At 36.6% G+C, this 16,787-nt stretch overlaps 1 protein-coding gene across 5 annotated transcripts in view; it reads left to right on the top strand.

Moving 5' to 3' along the window:
- The window catches only part of LOC107557230 (ras GTPase-activating protein nGAP), an 88,864-nt gene that overhangs the window by 63,289 nt on the left and 8,788 nt on the right, over positions 1 to 16,787 (top strand). For all 5 annotated transcript variants that reach the window (XM_016240578.1, XM_016240610.1, XM_016240584.1 and 2 more), the window contains 7 exons: positions 3,863 to 3,975; positions 13,080 to 13,233; positions 13,586 to 13,684; positions 13,803 to 14,357; positions 14,445 to 14,589; positions 14,700 to 14,844; positions 15,743 to 15,979. In XM_016240578.1, coding sequence (XP_016096064.1) covers positions 3,863 to 3,975; positions 13,080 to 13,233; positions 13,586 to 13,684; positions 13,803 to 14,357; positions 14,445 to 14,589; positions 14,700 to 14,844; positions 15,743 to 15,979 — 1,448 coding nt within the window. The remainder of the gene's footprint in view (positions 1 to 3,862; positions 3,976 to 13,079; positions 13,234 to 13,585; positions 13,685 to 13,802; positions 14,358 to 14,444; positions 14,590 to 14,699; positions 14,845 to 15,742; positions 15,980 to 16,787) is intronic.

Below are 16,787 nucleotides of genomic sequence, written 5' to 3' on the forward strand. Positions count from 1 at the left end.
CCAGCTTTTCTGTGTGTCATTTTATAAGTGATTAATCGTGCATATTTTTCTCTCTGTGACAAAATTCCTAGACAAATAAACTGATTTGGTGCACACTCGGATAAAAGACTTAAATGTTTGATGTGTCTTTGTTAATATGAAGACTCATTACAGCTCAAGTCATTTTCTGTTAAGAATATGGAAGCATTGATTGACGGGTACATTCGGATTAATGGGCTCTGTTGAGGCAGCCTATAATTGATATATGAATTATGTGAAGACTGCATTGAAACCTGTCAGACTGTAGTATAGCCGATACATCAGCAATCATCACATGATTCCTAGAGGGGTGGAAACTGTTAGTGAGGACTGACTCCCTCTCTCTATTTCACTTTTAAAACACAAAGCTTTCTCTCATCTTTCTTCTGATGAGGAATGCCTAATTTATCACATCATTTCTATCCTTTTACTAGCCAAAAGGTCTCCTACTTACAGTCTGGCACTTATCTGAACAAGACAAATCTCACTTCCCCTGTCCTATTTTTTTAGACAGTCATTGTCCTATATGAATTTAATGTATAACTACTCCGCTAACCCTCTGTGGTTTACTACAGATTTTTTTTCTTCCTGGCTTTCTCTTCCTCCATCCTCTTTTCTTCAGAATAATAAATTCACTAAAAAACAGGTTAGACAGCAGTGAGGCTGGTCACAGATTCTGACTGATAGGGAAAATTCTGGTAAATGCGATAAGCTGGTAATTATTTTGTTATTATATAATAAATTATATATTATGTTCAAAATCTCTAATATCGCCTGATAACCAATATAGCATATATTTATTAATATAGCATTTACATTTATTATTAATCAATTCCTCATTCATTCATTAATTTAGATTTCTTCTCCCATAGACTTATTCAGCCAGATTACAGAGTTGGAACAAAAAATATTATGATTATTATTCCTACTAATTATAACATTTATTGGTAACACTTTACAATATGGTTCCATTTGTCAATGTTAGTTAATGTATTAACTAACACGAACAAACAATGAGCAATACATTTATTACAATATTAATCTTTGTTAATATTAGTTAATAAAAATACAGTTGTTCATTGTTCATGTTAATTCACAGTGCATTAACTAATGTTAACAAGCACAACTTTTGTTTTTTAATAATGCATTAGTAAATGTTGAAATTGAAATGAACTAAGATAAATAAATGCTGTGGAAGTATTGTTCATGCTTAGTTAATGTTAACTAAAGTAGTTAACTAATGGTAACTAATGAACCTTATTGTAAAGTGTGTTTCTCCTACAGTTTCAATCAATCAGATTTCAGAGGCATAACAAAATAATTTATTTAGTTAGTTATTGTGCTCCTCCTAACTGAAATGAGTTAATAACACACTCACACTGGCAGGGCCGCATTAAGACCTCACTGCGCCCCGGGGCTATGACTTACTGCAGGGCCCCCATCACAATAATGATATATATAGCTTAAAATAATATTTTTATCCAATCAAAATTTGATGCATTGCAATTTCACAATTCTTGTTACCACTTCCAATATCACAAAATAAAAAAATAATAGCCTAAGTAAAAACAAACTTACTGAAGACAAGTAAACAGTCATGAATCACAATAGAACAAAGAAATGGACCTACAAACACTTAAAGCACTGAATAAGAAATATTATATCATATGAAATAAATAGACTACAAATAGACTGAATATATATATAGACTTCAATATACATTATTATACATGATTCGGTCAAGGACAGTGAGTGATTTTCTTTGTAATGTTTAATTTACATTATTGACACAGACAGCAACAGCAGCTTTATTAGGCTGCTTTGGAGGAATAGTTCACCCAAAAATTAAAGTTATGTTGTTGTTGTTCTAAACCTGAATGAGTTTCCTTCTGCTGTTGAATGCAAACGTATATGTTTGGAACAATACTGGTAACCAAACAGTTTCTGTGCCCCCATGACTTCCATAGTATGAAAAAAAAACACTATTGGAGTCAACAGCGACCAGAAACTTTCTGGTGTTTATGAATACTCTTCAAAATATCTTCTTTTATGTTGAGGAGAACAAAGAAATTCATACCGGTTCAGAACAACTTGAAACTGAGTAAATGATGACAGTATTTACATTTTTGGGTGAACTATATCCCTTTAAAATCTCATCATATAATGCCAGGATCTCATAATAGCCAACTAGTGCACATGCTTTATCTTTAACTATTAACGTTCATTTAAGACACAAATAACTGTGTTGACGAGGAGGCATTTTGACACATCACTACTGTATGTGTATTCGAACGTTTAAACACAAGGAGTGAAAAATAACTCTTGGTTTAGTCAGGCGCTGTACGAGCAAGTATCAGATCTTAACGCACGCATTTGCCAAAATGAATTCTGCCCCACTGTTTAATGTCCCTGAACAGTTAAATTCATTTTTAAACCAAAATGCTTAAAATGCGTTTAAATGAAAAGCTTACATCATGACGCGCAAAATGAATTTCTCAACCCATAAGCGAATATACTAGCCCTATAGAGTTTGTGCAAACACAAAAAGCAACATCTATCAAGTTAATAATCAAACTAACCTAAAATCTGTGTGGATGATGACACTGTGTTTTATCTGCTCCATGTGTCCGGTTCATTTGTGGTTCCACAACTCCCACTCCATCATCAGCTTTAGTAAACTAAACTAGCTGTAGATTTTAGTGGCTCACTCATGTTTTCCCCTCTCTCCTCATTTTTTTCTCTCCCCATTTTTTTTTTAGAATAGTTGACATTTTTACTTATCGAAGATTGTTCTTTGCATGAGCGTTTCTAGATTACACCAGAATAAAGTGAAGAGAGGTGAATGCAGGCATTAGGCGCAGCGATCTCCTGATAGATAGGCTGCGTGCACAGTTTGTTCAAAAGTAATATATATATATACAGTGGGGAAAAAAAGTATTTAGTCAGCCACCAATTGTGCAAGTTCTCCCACTTAAAAAGATGAGAGAGGCCTGTAATTTTCATCATAGGTATACCTCAACTATGAGAGACAAAATGAGAAAAAAAAATCCAGAAAATCACATTGTAGGATTTTTAAAGCGGCGGGGTGGGGCTTTGGCGATCGGTGCTACCGATGTCCGTCACGCTACTCCACAGCCAATCACGGGCCCCCTCCTTGCTCGGGCCCCGGGGCTTCAGCCCCGCCTAGCCCAATGGTTAATGCGGCCCTACACACTGGACATGAATGGATATGCTTATGCTGAGAATTTTTTTTTCTTCCTTCCTGTTTTGCTGAAACCAACACACCTCATAAAAACAGCTCATTCTGACCCAGAACCAAATATTACTCGCATATATATCCGCAGGTGGCCGTTTGAACTCTCTGACTTGGTTACTTATTAATATTTTATTTTCTTTCAAGACACTGAGCAAGTACTGACTGTGCTACAAGCAGACGGTAAACTATTCAGCCGGCCTTGGCCGCTCCTTATTACTCTGTGCAAGTGCATTTTCACTGCCAAGATAGACTGATATGTCTGCTGAAACGGTCTTTTGGATTTTACTTCAGCTGCCTGTCCTCTAATGTTCAAACCTGCTTTTGAAAGGTCAATGAAGTCTTTGCGAAGTTGCCATCTGCTTTGTCGTGAAGGTGCCGTTGTCTCTGTCTTGTTCTCAGGGTCTTTCAGCGAGTGGTGTCCATGTATAATTGATCATGACTTTTAAACTGTATACACAGACGCTTAATCATGAGCAAGGTTGAGTCATGCTGGGCACAGCCACACACTCAGCCACCATTCACTGACTGAAAAACATGAGTTTCTTAAAGGGACACATCTGACTTTCTCTGCGCTCTTCTGCTTCACAGGGATTTTTAAGTAAGCGACTGAAAGGATCCATCAAAAGGACAAAGAGTCAAACAAAGCTGGACCGCAACACAAGTTTTAGACTCCCGTCGCTACGACCAACAGAAAATGACAGGTACAGCTTACGCATCTTTGTTTCTCATGAATGTATTCAGAGGGAACTTTGACTGAACCTCACTGAATTTCCTTCAGTATTTTTTTTGTCTCTGCCCAGAATTTAAGAGACAGATGTGTGTTTATCTTTAAGATGATAAGTTCAAAGCCATTTTTATTTCATTTTACACTGATTGAATAGATATATTTGAATGGATTATGTTTTCTACTGACCTTTTATAGGTAAAGTGATAGTTATACATTTTCTTCACTTTTCTTTAATTATAAGCAGCTATTTAAAAAAAAGGTTTTGGGTGCTTATATAACAAGGCCAAAAATTCTGCTTAAATTCTTGCTTGTCTTATAGAGAGCAGCTGGTTGGAAAATATGCTGTGCTGGGATCTGGCATAACATGAGATCTGTTTTAAAAGAAATTTTAAACCTTTCAGGCAGTCTGACAGCTCTCGGGCAGAACCGTCCCTAACGAAGCTACTGCGTTAAAGCTGCAATTTAAACTGCACTTATGCTACCAGTCAAAAGTTTGGATTCACTTGACTTCATTTATGTTTGGCATGATCTCAAAAAACTTTTGACTGCCCTCTAGTGGACTGCACTGGCTGTGTGACAAATGGTTTGGCTGCCTAGCAGAGGCCAGTTCGCCCCATAACTACCATTTAGTGCTGAAAAATCCTTCTCCAATAATGACCGACATTCAAAAGTTTCCATGTATTCTAACATAAAGAAGTCTTATTTTATTTTATTATTATTTTATATTGTGAGCTGTTGTTGGACCGTTCATGCATGCCGATGAAAATCTTTCTACTTTAATCACCATCAGAAAGTTCCCATGTTTACTGATAAAATGGAATATATATTTTATTAAACAGACCCCAAAAAAATCTTTCTCCATTGATCGTGTTCTGGGGAAATGGTATTATTTTGGTTTGATTTGCTTTGCCTTTCTTTGGTTTGTTTTCGCAAAAAAATGTTTGTTAGACCCAAAAAATATTTTGTTCATTAATCACCAGTTAACAGTTCCTATTTGTTCTAAACAAAATAATTGTTTTATTTAATTTTATTTTATCTGCCTTTAAGATAATTGGCTTTCTTCAGGTATTATTGACCTCCCTGGTCTAACACTATCCACACAGATGATGTTGTATCACATGGACTCTTTGTTTTCAGTCATTTGATTTGTCAGATTTACTTGTGATTTACTTCTTCGCAGTGCTGCAGTTGGGTGTGTAAGGAAGATTAATGGATAAGCAGGGCTGTTAATAGCGTTAGGGAAAGTCAGTTTTGCTTTATTACCACACAATCAGTGTGTCACAGGTAGGCCTGTCACGATAACAGCTTTTTGTTGTGCGATATATTGCCCCAGAAATAATTGCGATAAGCGATATTATTGTCATTTTAAAGACCATTTTATGCCACTGAATATATAATCATAATGTAACAGCATAATAATGCAAAAAGGCATACACACTTCCAAATGACAACAAACTTTTAATTTTTAAGAATATTTAGATCATGGTGTAGCGGATTAGCTCATGGGGAAATATGAATAATTAACCATAACTAGTTATAATTAATTATTCATATTTTAGATCCACTGTAGATATTTAGCTGACCACTCAGGGTCAACTGTCTTGTCAATTCTAAGAACGTTAATTTCCTGGTTAAGGGAAATAACTTTCTTACTGTACAATTCTATAAACTTGTAACGTAAATCTGCATGATTATTGACTCCGGTTATGAGTAAACACTGAACACGTCAAGTGTGATACAAGTAAGATTTTATTAACTACATAAACACTTAAACTAGTGTGCAAAAAAACATGGTGACATTAATGTTTTTTAAGTAAATATAATGGTCACCAAAAATTATTGAAGTCATGTACATACAGTATATTGCGCAATAAGTCGATATATTGATTATTGCAATAGACCTAGTCACAGGCCCGAGGGCTGAATTAGGACTGATTACCTATGATGACAAATCAGAAGTTGCATTTCCACCCTTTTTGATTGTGTTAGTTGGAACAGGATGGAGACTTTGGGCTCTGGCTGTGATGTTGCTGGTGGATCTGCTCTCTCTGTATACTCTAATGGCCACAGCTGCTGCGGTTAGACTACAGATGAGGAGGAGATGTGATTCTAATCACACTGATTTCTCATGCTGCTCCTTGTGGATTGAGTGCATCTGTTTGTGAGGAGCTCTTGCTCATAAAGTAATTCTGGGAAGGAGTGTGTGAGTGTTGTGGGGCATGTGATAGTGTGTCTGTTTCAGTGTGGCCAAGACAGAGGAACTGCATATGACAGTTTGATTGAGATGAATTACAGCTGAACTCTCAGCAGACATCTGTCGCTGCGTTCACACATGCACTTACACATGTTTGGGTGCGTTTAAAGGGATAGTTGACCTAAAAATAAAATTATTATAATTTTAAAATTTATATACAATACCGTCCAATACCAATCAATTTTGATTGATGTCGTTTTTTTGTTTGTTTGATTTTTGTTTTTGAAAGTAGTCATTTATTTGATTAAAAAATACAGTAAAAAAAATACAGTAAAAACAGTTCTATTGGGAAATATTATTAATATTTTATTATTACTGTTTTCTGTTTTAGTATATATTTATTTGTAAATGTAATTTATTTCTGTTATGGCAAAGTTGAATTTTCATCAGCCATTACTCCAATCTTCAGTATTCCAATCTCTAATATGCTGATTTGGTGCTCAAGAAACTTCTATTCTTAAAGTGCCCCTATTATGGGTAATGAAAGGTTCATATTTTGGTTTTGGGAGTCCCCAACAACAGGTTGACATTCAGTCAAGGTCAAAAAGCACTTTCATTGTCTTATAATATGCATTTATTTTTACCTTACTTGCTCAATGACTCCCAAACGATTCGTTCAACGATTCATTTTTCCAAATCCCTCCTTTGCGTGACGTTAATCTGCGGTGATTGGTCTGATTGGTCTCATTTTCATTTCATCATGCCTGATAAAGCAGCGTTTATGAGCGCAGTGCTGCTATGTGTACAGCGTTACCGGGGAAACCGCAATTTTTACCGCTACAAAAGCGCCACCTAGTGGCAAAGAATTAATTTGCGTTTTCATTCAGACCAATGCAAAAAGACCAACAAGTGGGCGGGCAATATGCTAATGATTCATGTTGACATCAACATGAAACGGATTGGGATTCATTTTAAAAACGACTCGTTTAAATGATTCAGAGTCGACTCTTTCTTTTGAGAGACAATAACTTTATACACGGTGCACTTTCTGATTTAAAGGGTTAGTTCACCCAAAAATGAAAATTAGGCTGTGTTTTATTCACCCCAGAGCCATCCTAGGTGTATATGACTTTCTTCTTTCAGACGAATCCAGTCGGAGTTATATAAAAAATTGTCTTTGATCTTTCAAGCTGTTTAATGGCACTCAGCGGGTGTTGCATGCATCAGTCCAATAGAAGTTAAATAAAATCGCCCATCCATTAAAAAAAAGTGTCTCTCAAAGCTCCGGGGGGTGAAAAAAAGGCCTCCTGTAGCGAATCGATGTGTTTTTGTAAGAAAAATATCCATATTCAAAACGTAATAATCACTTTAATGTAGCTTGTGCCAATAGTTGTACACGGAAGCAGCTCCGGGAGGATGACGTATGAGTTCAGCCGATGAGTCTCGTGAAAACCAGCGTCATCACTTCTGAGCGGCGCATACGCAACGCTGACCTCATACGTCATGCTCCCGGAACTGCTTCCATTTACAACAGTGAGCGCAAGCTAGATTAAATTGATTATTACTTTTTAAATATGGTTATTTTTCTTACAAAAACGCATCGATTTGCTACAGGAGGCCTTTGTTCACCCCCCGGAGCCGTGTGAGACACTGTTTTTTTATGCATGGGCGTTTTTTATTTTACTTCTTTTGGACAGAAGCAATGCAACACCCGCTGACTGCAATGATAGAGCTTGGAATAGCCAGGATAATTTTTAATTGTAATTAAACTCCGACTGGATTCTTCTGAAAGAAGAAAGTCATATACACCTAGGATGGCTCTGGGGTGAGTAAAACACAATTTTTGGGTGAACTAACACTTTAAAACTTTGCAGGATGTTTTCATTCACTTAGAGCTGTGTTACTGCATAAAAGATCATTTTCAAAAATGCATAATAGGGGCACTTTAATATCAATGGTGAAAACAGTTGTGCTGATTAATATTTTTGTGTAAACTGTGATACATTTTTTAGGATTCTTTGATGAATAGAAAGATTGAAATTGAAATCTTTTGGAACATTATAAATATCTTTACTGCCACTATGAAGATAATTAGTCCTTGTTTAATAAATATATTAAAGGGGTCATATGATGCTTTTTTAAAGATCATTATTTTGTGTATTTGGTGTAACAGACTATGTTGACATGCTTTAATGTTCAAAAAACACATTATTTTTCAAATACTGTACATTATTGTAGGTCCTCTATGCCCCGCCTCTCTCAAACGCTTCGTTTTCTACAAAGTCCCTCCTTCCGACAAGCGCAGTCCCCAAAAAATTCGTACTGATCCCAAAATCTTGAACGGTAGTATATTGGCATTATCTACTTGTGTGTGTACCATAAAAGTAGCCCGTAGAACTTACTGCAGAAAATTCCAATTAGTTTTTCATGTCTGATCTTTAGAACTCCCTGTCCTCACAGTCATTTTGCAAGTGATGAAATATGATTTGTTTGTTCAGTATAGTCAGTTTCCAGTGTATCTTATTTAGTTGCTTTAGTAATAAAGTCATTGTCAGCACAATGCTGAGAGGCTTTCTTCTGCAACAACTGAGAGTAGCTGTCAGTGGAAAGAGTGGATGGAAAACTGGAAGTTTTGCATGACATCCCGCCGAGGTGCAGAATTTGTGAGGCGCTTGAGACAACGTAAACAGCATTTATGCATATACTGTGGCTAAAGCTGCTAACTGGTTCACTCATTTTTATTGACTAAATTGACTATACAATAATGTCATATTGTTGGCTATACAAGAAAAGAGTGAGTGTAATTTGTATTGTAATAAAAATGTAACATCCGAAACGCTGGAAAAAAAATTATATATGACTGTTCAGACTGAGATGCATTAAAAAATTGCTTTTAATCATATTTTAAACCACACACTATAAAAATATCAGATGTGGCAGCTGTGAAATTCAATGTAGAAAATGCAGTGACAATGTTTCAGGTATTACTGTATGACATATAGAATGGTGCAGGTATGACGTCAGAACCCGGAAAACTAATTCGCTCCTGGTTCCTTCGAGATTTATGAAATAAATAAAGCCTGTGGTAAACATAACATGATGATATTTTTATATCAATAGTACATATGATGTGATGTTCAACCATTTTTAGTTTACATTTTTAGCTCACCAATTAACAGGTTTTTCCTGTATAAAATAATTTAAAAAAAAATGTACAGTACATTTGGATGTGACTTGAACCTTGCTTGTAAACACCTTATTTCCTGTGGGGATTTTTTTTTTTTACATTTCATTTATGTTTTATTTACATTTTTAAACTACAAAAACTTCCAAACTTGATGGGTTCCCACATTTATTGTGATCATGCCAAGAGCTAGCTTAAGTTAACTAAACCTCTCTTCAGATAAGGCTACAGTTTTCTGGTTTCTTGGCTTTGCTGAATATCTGGCTATGTGAAAACATTTGAACTCGTAACTGAAAAGAAAATGTAAATAGCACATTAGAGGCTTTGAAGTAATCGACCTTTGCTGTAGCAGAATCACCTCTCACTATGTGGTCTGAATGAAAATGCTAGTCCTGTATTCATAATGGACTTGGAAGCTTTGACTGTAAAGAGCTTGAATGTGGCACCGCAGTCCCAGCGGACTGATCAGATTTCTTGGATAATGTGGGAGAGCCGTGTCCAGATACGGGCTGACAGTGCACTGTTATGCTTAGCTGTTCGAGTCAGCGCAGGTGAAATGTATCGAGAGCTGGAAGTGAGCCTTCCATCAGGAGTCACCCTGCTGTTTCTGCATCAGCTGTCCGATTCAATTTACCACGCCTCTGTAAATGGAGACAGAAAGCGATACCTTTAGGATGGAGGAGATGGATTGATGGATCTTGAACTTCACATTGTCATATGCAGTTGCATAGGGCTTCACAAGCCCCAGGCAAGATTCAGAAGATTCAGTAGGTGAGTCAATGCAGAAAATTTGCTGACAGATTTAGCGAGTTCATCTGGTGAAAGATTCATTAGACCGATTTGTGATTCAATATCTTGTGAGTTTGAAGTTTTATTAAAAGAGCTAAATCATAGGATTTGTGTGTTCATGAATGGCACTACATTGGTTATGCTGTTTGTTTTTTTCATACAACCAGATAAAATGTGTTGTCTTTTGTATTATTTCACGATATCTGGGCTGTATAACTGAATTATATTCAATTCTGACTGGAAGATCACATCTCAGAGAAAATATGGGGCAATATGGACAGATAATGGATGTTTTGTGATAAATGATGGGTCCTGTGTTTGGGTTCTGTTGGGATGTGAGCCAGATGAGTGGCCAATCATTGTGGTAATCTGGTCAGTCAGCAGGCATCACCACAATTTCTCATAATGAGAGTAACTGATGCCAGCATATTTTCTATTAGGCACTTATACTAGGATAGTCCATGTTACGTGACCAACTGTCTGATCGTATGTGCAGTGTCATTGCGTTCAACCTTATAGCAATTGTAAACTTGAAAACAAGCAAAAGGATTGTATAATTGATCAATAATTTGATTTTATCTTTCTCCGTTCTTCTCCAGCACAGAACTAAATGAGAATGTGTGTACAGTAGATTAGAGGAGTAGCTCCCTGTGATTATCTTGTGTCTCTTCCTGTCAATCATTATCTTTAGGCTTTTATGTAGCAGTATTACATACTTTTATTATGCTATATTCTGAGTCTGAGGTCAGTCTTTATATTAGTCTGCTGTAAAACACTTGATTATACAGGCATAGCTATAAGTATATAAACATATACACACTACTGTTCAAAAATTTAAGGTCAGTAAGTTTATTTGGTTATTTCATCTATTTCATTTTTTAAGGAAATGAATACTTTTATTCAGCAAGGACACATTATTGGTAAATTGAAAATAAATGAAATTACACAAAAAGCAAAATTAGGTCATTATAAGCCTTTCAAGGTGATTTTAACATGGTGGCATTCTTTATATATTTATGTTTCCAGACTTTCATTCCATTTTATCGTTAAAAAGTTAGGAGTCAGTAAGAATTTAAAATAAATAAACACATTTTTCAGCATGGATGCATTAAATTGATCAAAAGTGACAGTAAAGACATTTATAATGTTACAAAATATTTCTATTTCAAGTAAATACCATTCTTTTGAACTTTCTATTTATCAAAGAATCTTTTAAAAACAACTATATCATGATTTCAACAAAAATATTAATCAGCACAGCATAAGAAACCATATAAGTTAAAGGAACACTCCACTATTTTTGAAAATCGTCTCATTTTCCGTCCCTATAGTTAAACAGTTGAGTTTGAATGATATTACGCAGCACCTGAAAATAGGCTAACTTCCGTCAACATAACCAACGTGACCACCTGCTTGCACAGGGAGCATGCTGGGGACTATTTTCAGGCGCTGCGTAATATCATTGCGCCTGCTGCACCCATGGTACGGCAGCAAAGTTCCTTGATTATTACGCCAGAATGAGAGTATAGTTCCTAGCCATATCAGACTAGAAAATCGCAACTTTTCATTTTCCGTCGGTCTTAGTACATGATATAACCACAGAAGCGTCAAGTTTTAAATAGGAAAAATATAGAAACTCTTTGGTCATTTTTGAGCGAGATGCTAACGGTCTAATCAGATTCAATGATCTATGCTAAGCTACAGCTAAAAGTGCTACCGCCAGACCCGGAGATCGGCTGAATGGATTCAAAAAACGGTAAAACTCAACTGTTTAACTCTAGGGAAGTTGGAGAATTAGCCTATTTTCAAAAATAGTGAAGTATTCCTTTAAGTTTTTAAGAAATGTTTATTGAGCTGCAAATTGGCATATTTGAATTATCATGTAACATTGAAGACTACAGTAATGATGCTGGAAATTCAGCTTTGCCATTACAGGAATACATTACATTTTAAAATATATAAAAAAATAAAATGTTCATTTTAAATTATAATAATGTTTCATAATATTACAGCTTTTTTCTAGGGATGCATTACTGGAACGTTATCGGTTATGGAAAAATTATGCCGATGTGCTGTATGATATGACTGTATTTTCTCTTCTGGTCTCATCTTAAGACCGAATTCTTATTAAACAAAACCCAGCCATGTAAGTAGCTGTGCAATGTGTGATGTAGCTGTGTGTGTGTGGAAGTGTTAAAGATGTTTGTGTAGTCAACTCATCCCTGGCTCCTCAGCTCCTCATAGGGCGGTCCCCATGGTAACATTCTCATGGGGACTTTGCATTGGCCAGCCCTCGTTCTTGTTTGTCACATCAGCTTTCTGCGTCCTTTTTAACCTCACCTGAGCTACGGTGAAGTACCTCTACACCTGCAGCAAAAAAATGAAAACTATTGGATAGGAGTCTTCGTTTCATTACAAGAATGTGTTAATATCCTGATATGCTCGTGGGATACTCCTTCAAGTGGATCTTTAGTTGTTTTTCGTAGGTATAAACTCTCTTTGTGGAAGCAGTGAGATTATGGAATTTGTTTCTTGTCAGATTATAGAATAAATATTGCTTTGACTACAGTAAAAAAGTTGAAAATGGTTATTGTGTGTGTTTATATAAAATTAAATGATTGTTGTCTGAAACACTCACTCTCTTACGTTTGACTGCCTCCCTGTGGCCGTGCTCTGTAATTTCTTTTTCTTTTACTAAAAGGACCTCAAAGTTCATAGGAGATTATAATCAATCTCTCTGAGCCAAAACTATTTGTCACAGTTCTCATTTGCATATCAAATCTCCTGTGGCTGAGGACACCGTGTACTGAAATATCAGAATCGGAAGAGAGGATGTAATTATTATTAAATGATCTGGCTGAATCTTGAGTAATTGAGTTAAAGTTTCTGTTATTTCTGTGTGCTGTTGTAGGTCACGGGGCCTGACCAAATTGAAGGAGTCCTGTTCCCATGAGTCTCTGCTGAGTCCAGGCAGTGCTGTTGAAGCTCTGGATCTGAGTATGGAGGAGGACGTCTACATCAAACCTTTACACAGCAGCATTCTAGGACAAGACTTCTGCTTTGAGGTACAAAGCATTATTCCCTTAAAATCTCATATCCAGTAAACACAATTAGTAAGGTCTTGGTAAAGTCATGGAAATTGGTCATAAAGAGTGGGAACCTGTTTGACATGCCATGATATATGAATATGTAACAGTGTTGCATTGCTCTTTTGTAAGTCGCTTTGGCTAAAAGAATCTGATTAATGAATAAATGTAAATGCAATCAAACTGTACCATAGTATAACAAGACACTAGTAAACCACGGCACAACCACAGAATATTTTGGAAGTGTTATATTGAATGCAGTTCACTTCTTCATAACCTATGGTTTAAATGAATGATTTACTTTATGAATGAAGTTCCTCTCCTCGTGTAGGTGGCATACTCAGGTGGAAGTAAGTGCTTCAGCTGCTCCTCTGCTGCTGAACGGGACAAATGGATGGAGAACCTCAAGAGAACTGTGCAGCCTAATAAGGTGACCACCAGATGCTGTTTTATGTTGTTGTTTTTTCTAATCGATACAAAAGCATGCATGGTTGTTTTATACTTAAAATGAACTGCTGTGGGTTCAATCAGTGTCCTTCCATCACCAGGACAACTGCCGACGGGCGGAAAACGTCCTCCGTCTGTGGATCATCGAGGCCAAAGATCTGCCACCGAAAAAGAAGTATTTCTGTGAGCTGTGTCTGGATGACGTGCTGTACGCCCGCACCACCAGCAAAACCCGCTCTGACTGCCTGTTTTGGGGGGAACACTTTGAGTTCTCCGGTGTGCCGTCCATTAAGAGCATCACTGTACACATCTACCGTGATGTTGACAAGAAAAAGAAGAAGGACAAAAACAACTATGTGGGCCTGGTGAACATACCAGTGCAAGGAGTGATGGGAAGGCAGTTTGTGGAGAAATGGTATCCGGTCAGCACCCCCACCACCAGCAAATCCAAAGGTGGAGGCCCCTCCGTCCGCATCAAATCTCGCTTCCAAACTGTCTCTATTCTGCCCATGGAGCAGTACAAGGAGTTTGCAGAGTTTGTGACCAATAACTATACCATGTTGTGCTCTGTGTTGGAGCCCGTCATCAGTGTGAAGAACAAAGAGGAGATGGCCAGCGCGCTTGTGCACATACTGCAGAGCACGGGACGAGCGAAGGTACGATGCCAGTTAAGTTCTCATTTACATAAATTCGCCATAAATCACTTGTTTATTAATAAAACCTGACTGAACTGCTTTCATTAGGACTTCCTAACAGATCTGGTGATGTCTGAGGTGGATCGCTGCGCTGACCATGACGTGCTGATCTTTAGGGAAAACACGCTAGCCACCAAAGCCATTGAAGAATACCTCAAATTGGTGGGTCAGAAGTACCTACATGATGCACTAGGTAAATGAAGCATTTGCCTTACTGTATTAAGAGAGGGAGGAGAAAAGTTTGCTCATCAAGGCTTGTGTATCAAGAAGACCCTTTACTATATCCTTGTTTTTGCTTTGTAGGAGAGTTTATTAAAGCCCTTTATGAGTCAGATGAAAATTGTGAAGTAGACCCACCGAAGTGCTCCAGCAATGAGCTTCCAGAGCACCAAAGTAACCTAAAGATGTGCTGTGAGCTGGCCTTCTGCAAGATCATCAACTCTTACTGGTAACTTTTTCAATTCCTAAAACTTGACATAATTTATGTAAAGCATAAACTTCAATACTAGCTAAGAAGAAATTTGAATAACAACAAAAAAAAAAGAAAAGAATATATGTAGGGTTCACGGTAATTACAACTTTTTCCTTTCAGCGATTTTCTTGTGAGCAATCTCCATAAAATGTTTTTAGAAATTCTTCTTCAGAATTTATGAGCAATTGGAAAAGTCTTAAACTGTTTTTCCAGACTTTATAAATTCAGATTTTACACTATCGTTCAAAAGTTTGGGGTCAGTAAGATTTTTATTTTTTTTAAGAAATTACTTTTATTCAGTAAGGATGTACTAAATTGATCAAAAGTGATCATTAGAATTTTTATAAAGTGACAATTATAAAGACAGTTATAACAATTTTCAAACAAATTTCTATTTCAAATAAATTCTTATGAGTTCTTATGAACTTTCTATTTTTATTTACTTTCTATTCGAAGAATCCTGACAAGAATGTATTATGGTTTTCACAAAAATATCAAGTTTTCAACATTGATAATAAGAAGAAATACTGATTTCTGAAGGATCATGTGGCACTGTAATGGCTGCTGAAAATTTAGCTTTGCCATCACAGAAATAAATTACATTTTAAAATATATGAAAATTAAAAAAAAAAAAAAAGCGTATTTAAATTGTAGCAATATTTACAGACTCTGTGAGCGTAAGAAATTTCTTTCAAAAACATGATGAATAATTGCCGACCCCAAACTTTGAACAGCAGTATATGTTTATGCAGTTCACAATGTTTCTATTGGTAACTACAAATACAACTACATTACTCTTGTTTGTAGTTTGTTTGTATGCTCATGTTTGCAATCGCATTAGTTACATCCTAACCTGCTGCTGTGCTCTTGTCAGTGTGTTTCCACGGGAACTGAAGGAAGTGTTTGCATCATGGAAGCAGCAGTGTCATGCTCGAGGGAAGCAGGACATCAGTCAGCGTCTGATTAGCGCATCGCTCTTCCTGCGTTTCTTGTGCCCTGCCATCATGTCCCCTTCGCTCTTCAATCTCATGCAGGAATACCCAGACGACCGAACCTCTCGAACACTCACCCTCATTGCCAAAGTCATCCAAAATCTTGCTAACTTTGCCAAGTATGTCAGAAACACTCTTCATACAGTACACAATGCTTACTTCATAAAATTCTAAATATTAAATAGTTTTAGGACTTTGAATGTGAAAATGGGAATTTGAGTCAAAATTTTGGAAATCAGGTTAACTGTTTACATGACACCAGCGTCGGTGCCACGGAGGGGGTGGGGGGGTTTGGGGGCTGAGGGGGCCCGGCCCGGCCCGGCCCGGCCACCTCGGTCACTGTGCCCCCTCACCTCTGGTGCCGTCTCCGTAGTGGGCGCCCTGATTTTAGTCGGTGAGTCAAGGTACTGCCCTGGGAAGGTTTCCCAGGCTGTTAAATACACAGATTAAAAGCGAAATGTTTTCATTTTGGTTCGTTCTTAGAATAAGAACGGTGCTGCATTTAGAAAGAATCCTTATTAACTTTGCTATTATTCTTGAATTTTCAAACTGGTAACACTGGGCTAATAGTTTAGCTTCAGCTACATCACGAATATGGACATATTTGGATTTGTGCCTGAGAGAAGTAAGCCCAACTTTACCTTACGTTTCTTTATAAATTAATTTGTTTTGGCATGTTTATTGCTAAGCATATATTATTATATACTGCAATTATATTTATCAATTAGAATGATATATTTTTAAATTATTATTCTGTTCTGATGCGGTTAAATTTAAAGGATGTGTTGTAAAGTGAGGGGAACTAAAATATCCTATAGTGTTCATAATGTTGGTACATTATAACATTATTAGGCCTGCCGTTATTATTTCTGAAAATGCAACTTATACGAGAAGTGTTGTAAATTTTCGTTTGCGTTTTTAAAAGCA

The sequence above is a fragment of the Sinocyclocheilus grahami genome, unplaced genomic scaffold, assembly GCF_001515645.1.
Source record: "Sinocyclocheilus grahami isolate Dianchi unplaced genomic scaffold, SAMN03320097.WGS_v1.1 scaffold21.1, whole genome shotgun sequence".
Classification (NCBI taxonomy): Eukaryota; Metazoa; Chordata; class Actinopteri; order Cypriniformes; family Cyprinidae; genus Sinocyclocheilus; species Sinocyclocheilus grahami.